This window comes from Heliangelus exortis, chromosome 8 (genome assembly GCF_036169615.1).
Source record: "Heliangelus exortis chromosome 8, bHelExo1.hap1, whole genome shotgun sequence".
NCBI classification, from domain to species: Eukaryota; Metazoa; Chordata; class Aves; order Apodiformes; family Trochilidae; genus Heliangelus; species Heliangelus exortis.
In genome coordinates this window covers 28,337,202-28,354,934 of record NC_092429.1, presented here as the reverse complement: position 1 = coordinate 28,354,934, position 17,733 = coordinate 28,337,202, and the positions used below count along the sequence as shown (strand labels likewise).

At 38.7% G+C, this 17,733-nt stretch overlaps 2 protein-coding genes across 4 annotated transcripts in view; one reads left to right on the top strand and one right to left on the bottom strand.

The window, feature by feature from the left end:
• The window catches only part of HMCN1 (hemicentin 1), a 198,571-nt gene extending 188,497 nt beyond the window's left edge, over window positions 1–10,074 (top strand). For 2 of the 3 annotated variants that reach the window (XM_071751315.1, XM_071751314.1), the window contains 6 exons: window positions 151–276; window positions 1,120–1,248; window positions 4,703–5,053; window positions 6,852–6,971; window positions 7,581–7,707; window positions 8,661–10,074. In XM_071751315.1, coding sequence (XP_071607416.1) covers window positions 151–276; window positions 1,120–1,248; window positions 4,703–5,053; window positions 6,852–6,971; window positions 7,581–7,707; window positions 8,661–9,027 — 1,220 coding nt within the window. In that variant the 3' untranslated portion in view covers window positions 9,028–10,074. The remainder of the gene's footprint in view (window positions 1–150; window positions 277–1,119; window positions 1,249–4,702; window positions 5,054–6,851; window positions 6,972–7,580; window positions 7,708–8,660) is intronic. The other variant, XM_071751317.1, reaches the window with a different exon arrangement.
• Window positions 10,075–13,624: 3,550 nt separating this feature from the next.
• LOC139799360 (regulator of G-protein signaling 1-like) lies at window positions 13,625–17,163 on the bottom strand. Its single transcript, XM_071751312.1, has 5 exons — window positions 16,924–17,163; window positions 16,466–16,540; window positions 15,803–15,864; window positions 15,152–15,315; window positions 13,625–14,454 (listed from the first exon to the last, which is right to left on the bottom strand). The coding sequence occupies exons 1-5, from the start codon at window positions 17,025–17,027 to the stop codon at window positions 14,269–14,271; spliced, it is 591 nt and encodes a 196-aa protein (XP_071607413.1). The 5' UTR covers window positions 17,028–17,163; the 3' UTR covers window positions 13,625–14,268.
• Window positions 17,164–17,733: the final 570 nt, after the last annotated feature.

Here is a 17,733-nt window from a genome sequence, read left to right as displayed (position 1 = left end):
ATGCATTCAGATGCACATATGCAATCTGGATTTCTCTGCTCTTTGGGAATTGACCATAAGAAACTGAATTAATTTCCATTCTTTCCCTTTTTGTTTGTTGGTTTGGTTTTTTTGGTTGTTTTTTTTTTTTTTTTTTTTTTGTTAACTAAGATGTAAATGAGTGCAGGCAGAATGTGTGCAGGCCTGATCAACTTTGCAAAAACACTCGTGGTGGCTATAAGTGTGTTGATCTGTGTCCCAGTGGAATGACCAAAGCAGAAAATGGAACCTGTATTGGTGAGTGGAAGTGTTAATGTATTGTACAGTGATGGTAAGCACAGGCACAACAATGAATTTTTAAAAAATAAATAATAGAAACCTAAAAATCTTGGACATAATCCATCTCCATTTACAAAGATTCACACATACTAAGGAACCAATTTTTCCTCATGTATGGGAACATAGGTATTTAACTCTTTTCTATTTGGTATTAAAAGAACAGATGTATCTTTGCCACTTCTAGTTTCTCATTGCTTTTAAGAAAGAACAGTAGGTTTTTTCTCAGCATCTTTTCTGCTTTGTAACCTTGAAATCAAGAAATTGTTCCTCGACTGGAATGTTTTGCTCCACGTACAAATAAATGCTTTCTTGTTTGTCTTGGGAGCCCAGTATCAAGATCACAGGTGCTTATCAGGGATGCTTTTAAACATAACTTGTGTTCCATATATTACCAGATCATCTGGTGTTTTTTTTTTCTAATGGGATATGACAGGAAGATGGATTTTGTGTCTTTTGAGAGTAGCCGATTCCATTGGAAACCGCAAGGAAAAGTTTTGAAAATTAATGGGTGTGTAAATTTGAAAATTAATGGGTGTGTAAATTTGAAAATTAACAGGTGTGCAAATACATTCCAGTTGTGTAGCTGCTTAAAATCTGCTTTCAGGCTGTGATTTGTAATGTGTTCTAGAATAATGCCTCATCATGCCACCTGGTAAGAAAAATGTACGTTTGGAGGCCAGAACTCGCTAGAGAGCCAAATTCACTTGTGGCTTAACTGCCTTCCTTAGATAGTAAGAAATTTAAAGCTTTAAGAAGTTTCAAGAAAAATCTGACTGCTTTCCCTTGCCTTGTTGCCTGCAGACATTGATGAATGCAGGGATGGAACCCACCAGTGTCGCTACAACCAGCTCTGTGAGAACACCCGAGGCAGCTACCGCTGTGTGTGTCCCAGGGGCTATCGGGCCCAGGGAGTTGGCAGGCCCTGTGTGGGTAAGCTCTCCAGTCATATTCCTGTCATCTGCTTTCTGCTCCAGCTTTTGCCTGGGGTTTTGGCTGTATCCCATTCAAAGGTGGTGCTGTGTAGGCAGATTTGCTCTGAAGTTCAGAATTATGCATCTAAACCAGGGCATTCCGTACAACAGTCAAAACTAAACTATTCCAAATGGAGATTGTCCTACAGCCATAAAACAAAGTGGACAAGAGTCTTAGAGCACTGGTGGATAGATGGGGCAAGCTATCACTCCACAAGAAGCTTTATTTTTCATTATAGGTCAGATTATTTAGTGGTTGGGCAGTGGAATGTGCCTGGCTGTACCCTGGCCTGTGCTGATTCATACCCGAAGGCAGTGGAACAGGGGGTGGTATGGGTTCCCCTAAAGGAGAAGAACAATGTTCATGTGTTGTAAGAGGTCCCATACACCCAGAACTTGCCTCTGGAAGTGACACTGACTGGGATTGCCAAGGGTGTTCCCCTAGGGGGGGTATAGCAGAGGGAGCTGATAGGTGTTTATCACTTAACAAATATCAAATTATTATCAAACTATTCTGTTTTGGGTGGGTTGGAGGGAGCCAGGCACTCACAGCAGTGCTGCCCATGCAGTTACTCTCCTCTGTGATTTGTGTAGAAGGCATTAAGACATCCAGAGCTTTCTCCCCCCCACATGTGTAGCTTCTGAAGGATGTTTTTGGAGCTCTGCATGTGGAGCTAGAGAGTTTATGTATGGTGTCAGCACAAGGGTGTAGAACACACCACCTGGCACATCACAGGCTTCAGGATACCACCAGGATCATTTAGCTTCACCCTTTCTGTATTTATGTCAAATATTTAAAATATTATAGCTGATCCACCCAGATAATGATGATTTATAAGTGTTGATACATGACAGTAAATGAGGTAGGTGTCAGCTGCTCTCATCTGTCACATGGGAAATACATTCCTCCATGATGACTTCTTCAAGATTAGCTTTCCTATATGATAAATACCTGCTTTGGTGAATAAGTGGGTTTTTTTGTTTTTAAACACCCTAAGTTTTTGGACTACCAAAAGCCAGGAATGTTTGTTGGGTTTTTTTAAAGTGAATAAATCACAATAAGAAACTGGGTGTAGACCAAGACATGACTTTCACCAGCTGCCTCTACTGAAATAAAATCAATCCCAGGCTCTTTAGCATGTATTAAAGCAACTTAAATTTCTGACATTAGTAAGCTAGATAAAGCCTAAACTACAGATCTTCACAAACCAGCCCCTTCTGTCATAATCCCTGTTAAATGGGGAAAAGGTGCCTGTTTGGCATCACCACACCATAGACACCATTAGCTTAATTACAGTGATTTGGTCAACACACCATATCCTACATGGAAGGGCATCATCAATAGCTGTTATAAAGCACTTTTGCATGTAAGGCATGCAAGGCTATCTAGAATTTAAAGTCAAATATTATTCTTCGGGTTAAAGGAAACCTGAAAATTTACCAGTTTTTGTTTAAAAGTGATTTCATATTGTGCCTGTAAGTATTTGATATTCCTAGGGGAACTGTTCAGTGGAGAGGGGCTTCCCAGTCAGCCAGGCATCACATCCCAGGGATTATTGCCTTCAGTTTGGCTTTTATTGCACAGGCTGCTTCTACCAAAGAAGCTGCTCAAAATTGCATCTATTTTCTTTCATTATTTCTATGTTAGGCCTCTGTTTCTTATCCACAGCTGGTTCCCAGGACATGGGTTGCTGTACAGATGTTACTGCACATGTGTATTGTCTGTTCTCAATTAGAACTAAGGAAATAATGAGTTTGAGTATTCTTTTACATAAACAAATTTTTCACCATGAAAGCATATAAACTTAAAATTCAAAGTAGTTTCTGCTGTATTAAAACTGAAGCTCTCTTGTTGCCCAACAATATTACCCTAATGATATTTCAAGTAATATATAAAGTTTCAGTTATGTGTTTGTGAAATAACAACTGGAAAACATTGCAACACTCTGCAATTACTCCTGGATTTCCAACTCTCAAAACATTTAATTACTAATCTCTCCCAAAATTCTTTAAAACTTTAAAATATATGAGGTATTAGCCACTGAAATTAAATCTAATATTCAACTCTATCTGATGTTTCTGAAATAATTAAAACTTTATTGAGTTAACTTTTAAGAACAGTTTTAAATTCTACTTATAAAAGGTTTATAATATACATGAGTTATGTTCTAATGGATCCTGATATGAGGTTATTTGTGCACATTCCTGTATGAAAATAGCAATTTTTGTTGCCTTCTAGTAAAGAATAAATGTAAGTTTTAAAAGGAATAAGGTGTATCTCAGATTTTCAGCTGGCACAGAAGCAGCTCTATGAACGTTTTAGGAAGTTTTTCTGGTAATGCCAGAGAGCCTGTGCGGAAAGACCTGGTCCTTCCTCCAAGTATCCAAGAGCACTCCTATTTGCTTTATTTTTAGAGTGAAGGATACTCATCTTGTTATATCCTTAAACTCTCTGCCACACTTAGTATACTCACTACTCTGTTTTGATTTAAGGATAGATATTTACTTCTGGGCTTGTTTGGGTTACTTTGGATTACAATTTAAACGGAAACCAAATTTAAAAATTAGCTTTCCTTAAGAAAAAAAAAACCAATTTTGCTTTTTAATTGTATGAAAGTGAATTAATATTTACCATTAAGTCTCCCAACCTTTCATAGCTGGAATGACCAATAACAACATGAAGGATTAGAACATACCTGACCTCCTTCCCTTGCAGTCCTGTGTCACACTCTCAGGATCTGATTTTTCCTGGCAGATAATAATGGTACTGGAGTTTTTGGAGCTTTTGGAGCTTTCCTCCCTGTCAGTCTGAATGAATTTCTACCCTGCTCTTCTCAAGGATGCTCTGTATTAAGTATCCTCCTTTAAAGAAGGGCCCAACAGCTTCTTCCACTCATCTGTGGAGCACTTAAGGAAATAACATGAGTAAAGTATCAGTGAGCAGCTTGGGATGAGCAGCATGGGGTCTTTGGGGCCACTTACATCTGAGAGTGCATCTTTTCTGGTGAGCAGCAGGAACTGGCAGCTTTCAGGTTTTCTCCACAGCCCCACTACTGCCAAAGCAGGGGAGCAGCCCTGGATCCCCCTTTTTTAGCCATCCCTTCCCTGCCCTGATGCTCAAGGCAGGACCTTCAGCAGAGTTCTCGTCCTGAGTGAGCACAGGCTTAGGTGAGAAGTAGCTTTACATGCAGAATGAAGGTAAATTACTGTCGAGGCCAGAATAACCTGCTTGGTATCATGTTCTCTGTATTTTACTCCCTTCAAGTTCTCACTTTTATGTCTTCAGTTTGTTCCACAGCCTGAGATGAGCGTGCGTGTATATCTCTACTTACAGTTACGTCTTGTTGTTTCTTTCTGTTCTGTTTTGTTTTTTCCCACATGGTTTGTGGCTCTGGATCATGTCACATGAGCAGACATGAATGAATGTGAACAAGTGCCTAAACCCTGTGCATTTCAATGCACCAACACCCCCGGCAGCTTCAAGTGTCTCTGTCCACCTGGACACCAGTTATTAGGGGACGGGAAATCTTGCGCTGGACTGGAGAGATTGCCAAATTCTGGTGCCTATTACAGTAGCTATAGCTATGCTCAATTCTCCCCTGTGAGAGACAACCATCAACCTCAACAGTATTACAGGCACTCCTCAAATCTCTACAGCTCCTTCTCAGAGTATAGGAACAGCAGAATACCTTTCTCCAGGACTAGAAGGAACATTAGAGAAACTTGTCCTGAAGGCTATGAGGCAAGAAATGACAGATGTGTAGGTAAATGTCAGTCATATCTATGCAATTCTCTTGTTTTGATCCTTATTTTTAGGTTACTCTTTCATGTATACCAGGGGCTGATGGTTTGTGATGCTGTGGTTTTTTCCTATTACACTGATAAATACTTGAGAGTTCTGCATGTTGTCTGCTGAGCATGTTGTAGCAAAAACATTTCTAAACATCCTCTTGTAAACTCTTGCTTTAATTGTGCTGCGTATCGTGTGTGTGCAATTACTTCCCTCTCTTATTCTCTTTCTTCTGATCATGGTAGTTCCTTTCTGAATTTTCTCGCAGGTCAAAAAAACCCCAGTAAGATCCAGTACAGCCCTGGGGATGCTGCTGTGTCAGGCTCCCACTGACAGTAGCAATAATCTGGTTTAGAAATCTTTATTCTAAAGATTTTGCTATTGAGCACACCAGGGCTCAAACACCAGCATTGCTACAGTTGTTCACTTCTAGTTTTTCAATGAAATGCAGCTGTTTTCACAGAAACTTAATTTGTGAAAGTCAAAATTAACAGCAGCCTGTCCTGTTCCACAGACTGTTTGGTGCTAAATGTGAAGAAATTAAGAAGTTAAAAAAACCAACCAAGCAAACAGTGACTCCTGCTCAAAGGGTAGATTGTTAGGATTATACAACAATATATAATATGTAATGTTGAAAAATATGAATATGCATTTATTAATAAAACTATAGATAGGCAGACATCAAACTTTGTATTTACATTAAAAAGACATTTCAGTAGCTCTATACATGCAGTTTGTTATGGGTATAGCAGTTCAATTGACCCAGGAATACAACTGCTGCTGAGGAAAGGGTTCAGCTGAAGTTCATGACTGGTTTGAATTTGTTCATAACCTTGTACCTCTGCTTCATTGGGATAGACACTTTGATGTAAAAATTATTGTTTAATATTTAAAAAACACTCAAAATACCTTTTTTTAAATTCTTAAAAAAATCAGATTTTAATAACAACACTAAGTTTCTACAGTTGCATCTGTTTCTCTTCCATATTTGTATTTTTCTGTAATGCAAGCACTGTAAATCAGGTGGAGAGGGCAAATGAAGACCTTCCTTCCACTGTTCTAATCCTGCAAAACTTAACTCTTGCATGAGAGTAACCTGAGTAGGAACTTTAGTACTCTTCTGAATTAGGCAGATCTTTCAAAAGGAATTATAATTGTATGTGATCTGTTTCTAAACCACACCAGTCTGCTTTTGAAATTTTTGCATAAAGTGGTCTGATGCTTCTATATTTGAGAGGGAGATTAAATAAAATTACGAGCTTTTATTAATGCTGATACTGATACGTCCCCATGCCATGAGGAAGATGAGTTTGGAAGGGAAACATCCTTGCCTGAGGAGGCAAAAGTCCTCCACTCTCAAGGCTGCTTCTGGCAAGAACTTCTCTGGGCATCCCCTAACCATTTCCCTGAATCTTCTCACCAGGGAGCTCAGCTTGCTTTGAGCAAGGCTGTATTTGTATAACCTGTCAATGTGTACAGATTGCACATCCCCCCTTTCTTCCCAGAACTCTGTGTCAGGACCAGTCTTTCCAGCTACAATATGTATTATGACTGCTATCAAAAGAGGTGAGGACTCTAATTATTAGCAAATTTTTAGGAATGTCACAGGTAAGATGTGAAAGGACTTGCCAAGCCTTGGACATTCAGCCCCATCAGAAAACAACCTCCACTCATCTTACATCACCTCTGTCCATAGCTTTATATATAAATACAACAAAAAATACCTCAGTTCAATACCAATTATCCTCATGTGTTCATGTTTCTTCCCACAGACATAGATGAGTGTGAAACCAGAGATAGTTGCCAGCATGAATGCAGAAACACCCTGGGAAGTTACCAGTGTTCTTGTCCAGCTGGGTACCGGCTCACGCCCAATGGCAAAACCTGTCAAGGTACAGAACTCCCCCTGAGGGTTCAGAAATCCATTTGTAAATGAAGAAGGTTCAAATCATGCTCAATACATGCATGAGCCACCTCTTTGGATTTGTTATATGAGATTTGGCATTCAAAATTTCAGGTTTCAGAAGTTTTTGTATTTCCCTTTTTAACACTTCCCAAGCCACCGGCAAATTAGGAAACTGCAACTTCTTATTCTCTTGAAGCTTCCTCATGTGACCCTATTTCAGGAAAGTAGACAGCACCTCTGGCTTCAACCCCAACATAATCCTTAACCTGTCTCTGTCAGAAAAAGCTGCAGTCAGATTTTCTGATCCTCAAAAACAGCCCATAAAAATGAATTAATCTCTGATGAGACAGCTATGGTTTATAGTGGCTCGTGGCTGTAGGGCAGCTCTAGCACAATATTCCATCCAGTAACAAAACAACTATAATAAATGCATGTTATTGGCACCCCTGGCTCCAGCATCTCAAGCAGCAAGACTGGATTCTGAACAATTTCCCTGTGTGTAGGAGCCTTGCAGCCTCTACTGACCCACCTCGTTTTAAGTGCTCAATTCATTCAAGTACCAGCAGCTGATCATTTGCATGTTATTTACATTCAGATATTGATGAATGCCTTGAACAGAACATTAATTGTGGACCAAATCAGATGTGTTTCAACATGAGGGGAAGCTACCAGTGCATTGACACACCTTGTCCACCCAACTACCAGCGAGAGGCTCTGTCTGGGTACGTTGTCATTTTTCAGCCTTTTCACCCACTGCAGGCTCAGGTCCTTTATCTGTGTGCATTAGGAGAAATTTTGATAACTTAGTTATCAACCAGTAAAATTCACACCAGCAGAGGCATCTGTGCAGCTGTTAGTTCACCAGGAAGCAGAATGTTCCTTTACTGTGTGAGACCCAACAGGCAGCATGCTACCCTTCCTTCTGCTGATCCAGTGTCACCTTTGTTTCACCTTATGGGGCTGCTTTTGCATCTGTGATTTCTGCTCTAAAGGCCTGACTTGCCATCAGTTTCAAAGCATTTAAAATACTCTTTGAGCCCTGAAAATAATACACTTAAGTTTTGCTATTCTTAAGTTATTCTGCTTCCCTGTTCTGGAAAAACATTGACTTCTTTAAAAATATTTTTTATATACTCAAGGAAATGGCTTGTTCCATAGTCAGAAAACATCTTTTGTCATCCCACTGAACTGGAATGACATTTAAGTTGAAATGGGTAATGTTCTTTGACCTCTGTTAGCACTGACAAGTGGAGCTAACATATGTCTCCTATTTTCAATTTTGATTAATAAAATATATCTTCTTCCTTCCTTCATTCCAAAGTCTTTATGATTTAACACACAGACACCTCAAACAGAGCTGCTTTCAGAGCCTTTCCAGATCTAATGCTGAAGAGCAAGGTCACTAAAACATGCACCATTGCCTTCAGTGAAAAACTTTGCATCCAGTATCTTTCCATTACCTCTTGGCACACTCTGAGATGATCCTCTTGAGGGCAAGTGGGACATTTAGCTGGGCTGCAGCTTTGAAGGAGCAATGGACAGAGAGTGCACGAGCAAATTGCCTTGATAGAGAAATTGAAATTACGCAGCAGGGTAACCAAGAGAAGAATTTCTTTAAGACCTGTTTATGATGCTGTGCCTTCTCTCTGGGCTGAAGTGCTCTGCTTCTTCCTAGGTTCTGTCTGAAAAACTGCCCAGCCAATGACCTGGAGTGTGACCTAAGTACCTATGCCCTGGAATACAAACTCCTCTCCCTCCCTTTCGGCATAGCTGCCGGGCAGGATTTAATCCGCCTGGTTGCATACACTCATGATCAAGTCATGCACCCAAGGACAACCTTCCTGATGGCAGAGGAGGACCCAGAAGTCCCTTTTGCCCTGAGAGATGAAAACCTGAAAGGAGTTGTGTTCACCACTCGAGCCCTACATGAGCCCAAGACGTACCGCATGGGAGTCAGAGCCTTCTCCTACAGCACGGATGGGAACATTGAGTATCAGACAACATTCATTGTCTATATAGCTGTGTCAGCCTATCCCTACTGAGCACCCAGATGACTTGACAGTTATTGCAGTATTTTATCCACATCCCCAAGTGCTGGTGGGTATCACCACTTCCAGACTGACAGCTGCCTGCCACCCCCCTGGGAACCACGCCACTTGAAAATGGTGCTGTGCTCTTTTCTCTCTTTTCCTCCTTCCCCAAGGCTGCCCATCTGGTTGCTTTATTCCATTCAAGAGTAAAATCCATGGGTCTGAAGACCCCCTTACCACTTGCTTTATTTATTACACTGGAGTAGTTATTATTTTCTACAGTTTGTTCTCAAAACTAGCAGAAAAATCAAAGTATGAGCTGAAGTCTGTGGTTCAAGCAGTAAGCAAGGAGCAGCCTCTGCTGTAAGTAACTAAGAAAATCCTAACCTGAAATAAAAACAAACATAATTTCAAGCTGTCTACATATTTTAAAGGTTGCTAAGTGTTTTACAGTTTTGTATCTTAGATTTTTTTTTTTTTTTCTTATCAAATACCTGGTAGAAATAGGGCTGTAATATACTACATTGTGTGCTGAAAAACTGAATACCACTGTACCTAATGGCTACAAATGCTGAAACAAATGCTATTATAAGTCTGTTGTCAGCTGAAGAATCTGCAGTAGAATTTGGAACTGGTACATTTGATTGCCATGCAAGTTTAGAGATGTCACTATTTTTTTGGAAGAAAAAAACAACATGGCTACTTCTACTTTATGAAGCAGGTATTTTATAACTTTTTTTTTTTTTAACTCTGACATTCTGGTATAGCCATTTGTTTAGCTCCAAACCATATCCATTTCAGTATGCTCAAGTCACTTAAAATGTTTTGGGGTGCTTTTTTCACAGTTTTTTCTCCAGAGATGATGTAAGTTCAGTAATGTCAATACACTGTACACAAGTAATTTTGCCAAGATGTATTCTATTTTTATGAAAGTGTATATATGATTTTCCTATGTGTATTTTCTATGCAGTATCTCAAGTGTTTTACAGTTAAGTTTGCATAAAAGGACAATGTCAGTACATTGAAAATAATCAAAATAAAGGTTACCATTGCCTTGGAGATCACTGTGAGTTTTATCACTGGACTCTTTCCCATTTGTACAGCACACAGAGGGTGATGTGCTCAGCAATTTGGGAAGCAGCATGCATCCCATCTGGACACTGTCATCTGCAGTTTTAGGAGTGCTTTGACATCATCTGTCATTAGATAGAATTGGGTGTTTTACTTCAGTGTGTTACATTACTACCAAACTGATATAATCTGCATTGAATTGGAAAAAAAACTGTGTCAGGTTGTGCAGGTGTGGTGTGGTTGCAAAGTTACCATTATACTTAAGTAAAATTTATTCCATGGAAAGTGGTGCTCTCTAAGGCTTCTTGACCTTGATTGAGAAACCATTTGCTACAGCAAATATAGTACAGACTTTTTCCATAAGTGGTATGAAATTAGTGGGTTACTAATTTACTACTGTTATGTGAAAAAAAATTTTTTTAAATTTATTTATTTTATTTTTAAAGGTTCTCCTCTAATAGCAGAAGCCCTCTGACCATTGTAACTTGACATCACTTGAGTCACAAGGGGTTTTGTTTGTGGTTTGTTTGGTTGGTTTTTTTTTTCAATTTTGTAAGCAGTTGTGTTGAAACTTAAGTACTTTGGCTGTGTCACAGATTTTGGAGAGAAGCATTCTTGTTTTGCTCTGTTTTTCTGCACACACATGTCTAGAGAAAAGTTTACATTTGTGCTTTTTCATTTTTATTCAAGCTATTTTGAATTTTATTAGTGAAAGGGACCACCTGAAAGTTGGTCACTGAGCTAGTTCAGATAAATGCTTTAAGGCTGTGTGGTCCTTAGGCTGTTTGAGAAATGGAAGGGGAGTGCTCAGTACAATTTAGATCCTGATAATCTTTGGAGTCTTTCAAGAGAGTACTTTCTGGGGCTGTTTTTAGACATGAAGGGGAATGAGCTTATTTCCAAAATAAGCACAACTCCTTTGAGTCTGTATTTATCCAAACAAAACCAGAGGGTAACCTAAACTCCCCTCTGACTTTGTTCAGAGCATTTTAAGACAAATGTAAATCATACAATTAGTATTAAACAAGACTTTTTTTTTTTTTTTAAATTATTTCTGTCTGTGTTTAATAACTGAAGACTTAATGACAAAAAGCTTAACTTACAGGCACTAAGCTTCCTGATACAATCAACCCATGTCTCTGAATGGAAGATGACAACATCTGATTTTTCTGCCTATTGTAATCTGGTTTTGTTTTTGAAACTTATTCCATGATGAATAAAGAAGATGACATCTGGAAATCCCACTGCTTCAGAGTGTGGGCAGGGTACAGTTCAGAGACTTCAGAGACTTAGTCAACATTTCAGTTTGCATTTCCTTCCTGCTTCACTGTGCATAAAGGTAGGACTTGTATTTACAGTCTTTCATGGATGGCCTTTTAAATATATGGGAGAGAAGAATGCTATATTAAACCATATTTTTAGTTCTCTTTGGGATAAGAGTGAAAAGATGTATCCCAAGGAATACATTTAGAGAAGGTTTTCCAAGTTGAAGAAGTTAAAGTTAGTCTTCCACAATCACATGCAGGGTCTGCTGGATTCTTGAATCCTCCTGTAAAGAAAACTTTTCTGCAGCAGGGAGAAGTTAATTCTCTTCAAAAGTGTACAATGATTTTTGTACTGAAACACAATGAAAATGTTTCCTGCAGGGAGAGGGTAAAACACTTAAAGTATGAATCACTACTGTCAAATCTTAAAGCTTGTCTGGGTACTGCATCCTATTTTCCTATAGATGGTGGCTGATGATTCAACTGTTTTTTTAGAGACTGTGGGTGGAACAGGAAATTCTCCTATTTATTTTTTCCATAAAGAGAAAGCTAAATGTGTGTTAAAAATATCATGGAAGTTGTTTGACATACATTGTAAATATTTTAATTAGTGTTGGATTGACAGAGCCTGATCTGGAAACACTGAACCAAATCATAAACTAGGGAGAGATGCTTGTGGAAAAAAAGTCTCCCCAGCAGTGGATTAGAAAGCTTCTGATAAAATATTCTGTGGCAGCAGCAAGCCATTCAAGGAAAAAAAAAATCCTACCTAGCCATGCTGTGAAGTACAATTTGTCAGGAACTTCATGCAGGTGTTGCCAGGGCAGAGTTGTGGAACTGCAGTAAATGAAGACTGAGCCCACGTGAATTTAAGGGATTTCTAGTCAAAAGATTTATAGTGTTACCTGAAGGTGGTGGCTGTTTACAGAGTAGCTGCTATTTCATCTCTTTCTTGTCTCCTGTGAGGTTGAAGCTGTGCCAGCAGCTGCATTTGGATGGCATTATCTGTGTCAGATAGGAGGATGCCCCTCGTGTCAGAGGTGGAGTTGGTTCTCCTGCTTCACAAGAAATAGACTTCATTTCTACTGATGCTTGAAAATTTATTCCAGTAAGAGAGAGTCAGCTGGAGGCTGATGGATGGTTTCAAGAGATGGTTTTGCAGTCCACAGGCTCCTGGAGTTGTTTTTGCTTCTAATGCTAAAGCTGGGGACCTCCAAGGAAGGAGAAAAGGTGCCCAAAGGGTGGCAGTGTAAACCTTGTCTGCTCTCCCCAGGAGGTGAGGTCTGTGGTTCACAGCTTCTCCATTTGGCATGGAATAATGGAGTCTGCCTGACTAAGCTCCTGTTATTTTAGAAAATGGAAAATCTACAAGGGTGGCAAAATCTTGTATTTGCAGCCCACATGACAGCTGTGTCTCATGATGGTAACTTCTCAAGTCCAGAGCATGCCTTGATTTAATTTTGTTACCAACTCTGTCACAAGGTCACTTCAGATTTAGTAATAAATAATGTTTGTAATTATATTTTCTAGCATAAATACAACTCCTCTTCTTTGTTGCTCATCATTACCCACTGTGGCACAGCCTACTCATACCATTGTGTGTTTTATTATTATTTATTATTATTATTTATTTATTATTATTTATTTATTTATTATTATATTATTTATTATTATTTATTATTTTTTATTGTAAATTCAATATTTGCAGTGAAAGCAAATGACCTTTGCTGCTGGTATTGGTATTGTAAATTACAGCCTGGATTTTGGCAAGCTTAGGTTGAGCAAAACTAATATTACACAGGGTGTGACTTTTAGTGAGCCCCAGCAGCCTCTCTAGGTAGGCAAGAGTGGGTGATATGGTGGGCTGAAAACATCAGTGTGGAAGCAGATTGAATCAGAACATCACATTAAATCAGGGGGGTCAGTGATTAAATGGGTTTTATATTTGAAATATGACTCAGGTGCTGGTAGCTGGAGGTGTATGCAAAATAGGAAGTAAAATTAAAGCTGCTTCTTGTTTTACTTTTGGGATTGTGAAGGTGGGTGTGCATAGGTTAACACTTTCTGCTCCAGTTAATCAAGATCATGTTTGTGTAAAAGGAATAAAAATAAAAAGACAAGGTGGTCTGGGGAAAATCAGTGCTTAGGTAAGGAGATTACCTGGAGTGGCACAGTGGGACAAAAGAGAACCATGTGTTTCAATACTTCAGTAAACACCATGAAAAGGTTCATGTGAATAAGATGTAAAATGACCATAAAACATTATTTATAAGTAGATTTGAAGAGCTGCTTATTATTTTGCAATAAATTAAACAGGAAAGATGCTACATACCCTCACGTTGAGTACAAATTTAGAAAAAGTACAGCATATATAATTCTTCTATAATTTAAAATATATCCATTTTAAGACGTATCAATTTATAATATATTTACATAATACAATAATACCATGGAGCTGCACTAATGCATATTACCACTTTGCAGATTAAAAAAAAAAAAAAAAAGCAGTGATCAGTCTTGTCTGGGCATTTTCTTGTTATGCCCAAAATTGTCACTCAGCCTTAGTTTTCCTTTGAACTAAACTTCTCCCAGTACTCAGCTTGCTTGTTCCTAATCATCAGCAGTTCCTCAGGTGCTAAGATTTTGTTCAGTGTTCACAGAGTAGTTCAAACAATAAAGAAAATCCATGTCCTGTCCAGGGTGTACAGGAGGAGAGGATTTTCTCCCCGTGCTGCCCTTACCCTTGTAACAGCCTTGCCAGCTTTTATCCTGTGTTCTTTCAGCTGTGGAGCTGTTTGCATCCCCCTTGGACCCTTCCCAATCTGGGATTTCTCCTTCTTAACATCCAGCCACCCTGAAGGATGTCTCCACAGAATATTTGCTGCAGAATCTACTTTGCTTTTCCTCCTCAAAGTCTTCATTTCGAAGTGCTGGTTTGCAGGTGCTTCAGAAGGTTCAGGTAGGTTTTGGATTTCAGAAATCTAGGATATGAATCCCTCTCCATCAGGATGTACACTGTTTTCTGGGCTTCATCAAAGCTTGTGTGGGTTGGGTCTTGAGCTCTTTTGGCTGTTGCTTCCCTCATCTGGTGGTCAATATTGATCTGGGAAGTGAAAACAAACCCAATTGACATCTTAAAAATGTGCTCTTTTTTATAACTATCAACTTGTTTTGTTAACAAAGAAACTTGCAACTTTAGAACTCAGTGTTGATTGTTCAAAATCAGAACTTCAAAAGGAGGGAATTTTAACTTCTGCATCCCAGTTGCACACAAATATTGTTATTTGCTGCAGAAATGCAGCTTCTTATGGAGCCAGAAGTAATGCAACTCAGTAAGGGAGTGAGTAGAAGAACATGTCCAACTAAACCTCCAATTAAAACAACAGAGAAATTTTGTGTGTAATGAGCCTCCAGCTTGCAATCTGATCACATACAACTTCTAATTCTCCAGAACATGTACATATTTTAAAGGGCAAGAAATAATTCACAGCTGAAAAAAAAAAAAAAAAGCCCCTTCTAAACCCCAGCAGGCATCCAGAGGGGGCTGGCTCATGAAGCAGCATCATGTGCTGATCACTGCTGAGCTGCTACAAATGATGGTCCCAGGTACTGGGCTGTGTGGTGAGGTTCTAATTTGGATATCTTCCAGCTGGAGACAGGAATGATGGAATTATGTTCATACAAACATCTGGCTGTCTTGTTCCTGTGTAGCTGGTTGAATGTCTGAGCATCTCAGTGATGCTACACTTCTGACTTCCCAGAATCCTTCTACTGTAAAATGAAATTAATTTTGTACATACCTGTTTAATAGCATCTGACTGCACAAACTCCTCATAAATCCTTTCTGCTTTGCCATGCAAGTGGTCAGACTTGGTTTTCTTGTAATCCTCACAAGCCAGCCAGAACTCTATGTTTTCCTCACTGAACTCGGACTTCAAAAACTCCCGAAAGACACCTTGGCCACCTAAAGCCAACACAAACACATCATCATTTATAGAATGATTTTTTTTCAGTGAGGGAGGATCAAATAAGTAGCAGTTGAACTACTGAAATCTGTTAGAAAATCTTTTCAAACACTATTTTTCCCTTCTTCAACGTATTACATATATTCTAATATTAAGGGTGATGAGAGTCTTCCAAACCTGGACTCTGGGTACCAAAATACATCAACAGATTCTAATTCTCCCCAAAATGGATTGTATTAGGGTATAACTGCAGAGAAAATCCCAGCTTAAACTGATGTGTTAAGCAAGGACAGAAAATGATCCAAGAGAATGAATTTTGCTATTGGGAGTAGGAAGTAGAAGGGAAAACATGAACTTGGAAGGAAGGCTGAGTACAGCACCTGTACTACTGCTGCAAATAACTGAAATTCAATTGGCCTTTTTCTGGTAGTGTTTGCAGAATATCCTCAGCATAAGAACAGTGTGATATTGAAGGAATAAACTTACTCTGGCTGGCCAGGAGCTTTTCCAAAGACTGGGACCACTGTATCACATCCTCTGCAGAAAGCCTAAGATGGCAAGAAAAATCAGACAAGAAACCAAAGTTTTATTTGAAAGTTTAAAGGAGACAAATTTTATAATCTGGTGTTATAATCTAGGAGTATGTACTAGATACTTATTAAATTTATGGCTTTCTCATAGTCTGAGGCACTGGAAGCAAGCTTGTATTGAGAGAAATAATCAGAGATGGAAAAACAGGGTACTTTGATATTATTGTCAATTCTGTTCTCAGGCAGATGAGTTTTTACTGTAACTATGACCATGTAATTTTGTATCTGTAATTCTGTTTTCATATTCAGCAACTAAGAATTATAATACCTCTGCTTTTCATGCAAGTGGGAAACATAATTTATTGTAAATCTTTAGAGAATGAAGAAAATAGATTTAACTGAGGTGTCTTCTCCCTCCCTCTGCAAAAACAAAGATATCACTAAGAAAAACCTCTTAACTCCTTAAATAGTATTTTCTTCCTACTACTCACCTCTTGTATTTTGGAAATTCTAGGCATTATTATATTATTTGTTGTTTTAGTGATTGTTCATAATTTTTTTTTTAAAGTTAACTACAAGCTATATTTACATCTTATTCTAACTGTGTCTCAGTACTTACGTGTCATTAGAAGTCTTGATTCCAGATTTGATGTGTGGTACCATGAGCTTCAAATAATTCTTGAGATCTGCACCACTGAAATCAGAGAACAGATGGTTTTGTAACCCATTAAAACTGCAGCTGCACCTCAATTCTACTTAAATTTCTTAAAACTTTTAAACAGAGGCTGACAGCTCCAGCCTGTAACCTGGGAAGTTACACATCCAAGTAAATTTTTTAAAAGACTAAGAGGCTCACAGTGTATCCAAAATTTACTCCTGATTACTTAAATTAATTCATTAGTACACATCAGCTCAAACCATTTTTAATGATGCTATAGTCCTTTGAGCAGATTTTGCTTTCATGTGGCCTTAAAAATGATGCTAATGCTTCATCTCCAAGATTTCAGTGTTGTTCACACTTCAAATACAATCAGGATTTATACTAAGATGGATTTATACTAAGATTGATTTACTTACAAAGCCTTTTGGTTCTTTTTATGGATTTTGCCTTCTGCTTGCTTGCAGTCTTCTTTTCCTTTTAGCTCAGCCATGCTGTTGTGGGGGCACAAAAATCCTGGCATTTTATTTCATTTAATGTAAAGCAACTTTTTTGCAGCGCTGACGCCCCAGGCACCAAATGTCAGCTCCTGGCCTGCCACCACTTTTTATTGTCCCAGGCAGCTGGGTGTGCAGAAAACTCTTTCTCATGTGTCCTCACCACAACCTGTAAAAGTTCCCCTTTTTCAGGGCACAGTGACGTGGGGCTTTTGAGACAGAAAACAACCACCCCGTGTCTCGTGGTTGAGGTTAAACCGGATGAGACTGAGTTCCGTGGGGTTTGGTTTGGGTGTCTGGGTGTCTGTTTTTGTGTCTCAAAAAAAAAAAAAAAAATATATATATATATATATATATATATATGTAATCCCCTCTAGAAATTTGAATTCTGGTCCCTTGCTGATTGGTACTTTTAAATCAAAAGTGCTGCTTCAAACCAAACAGGCTGCAGTATTAACTTGATAAAATTCAGCTGTTACACAGCTCTGGTCTGAAATTTTGTGCCTTACAATTGATTTCCTAGTGTCAGTGAAACATCAGAAATAAGTAATAGATGGTTATGTATATTTATATACCATATAAGTAATATATGGGAGCATTAAGGCTCCACATGCAGCAAGTGATTTACAAGTCACCCAATGCTTTTGAAGCTAGAATGCTTAAGAGGAACCTTCTTTGTCCTGTGGAAATGCTTAAGTGTTATTTTAATGGGAAAGGGTTTTGTAGTGGCAA

Coding starts and splice junctions, on each gene's coding strand:
- LOC139799360 (XM_071751312.1), bottom strand. CDS start 17,027: ATGCCAGGATTTTTGTGCCCCCACAACAGCATGGCTGAGCTAAAAGGA. Junction 15,316..15,802: donor AAAGCTCCTGGCCAGCCAGA/GTAAGTTTATTC, acceptor TGTTGGCTTTAG/GTGGCCAAGGTGTCTTTCGG. Junction 14,455..15,151: donor AGTCAGATGCTATTAAACAG/GTATGTACAAAA, acceptor TTCACTTCCCAG/ATCAATATTGACCACCAGAT.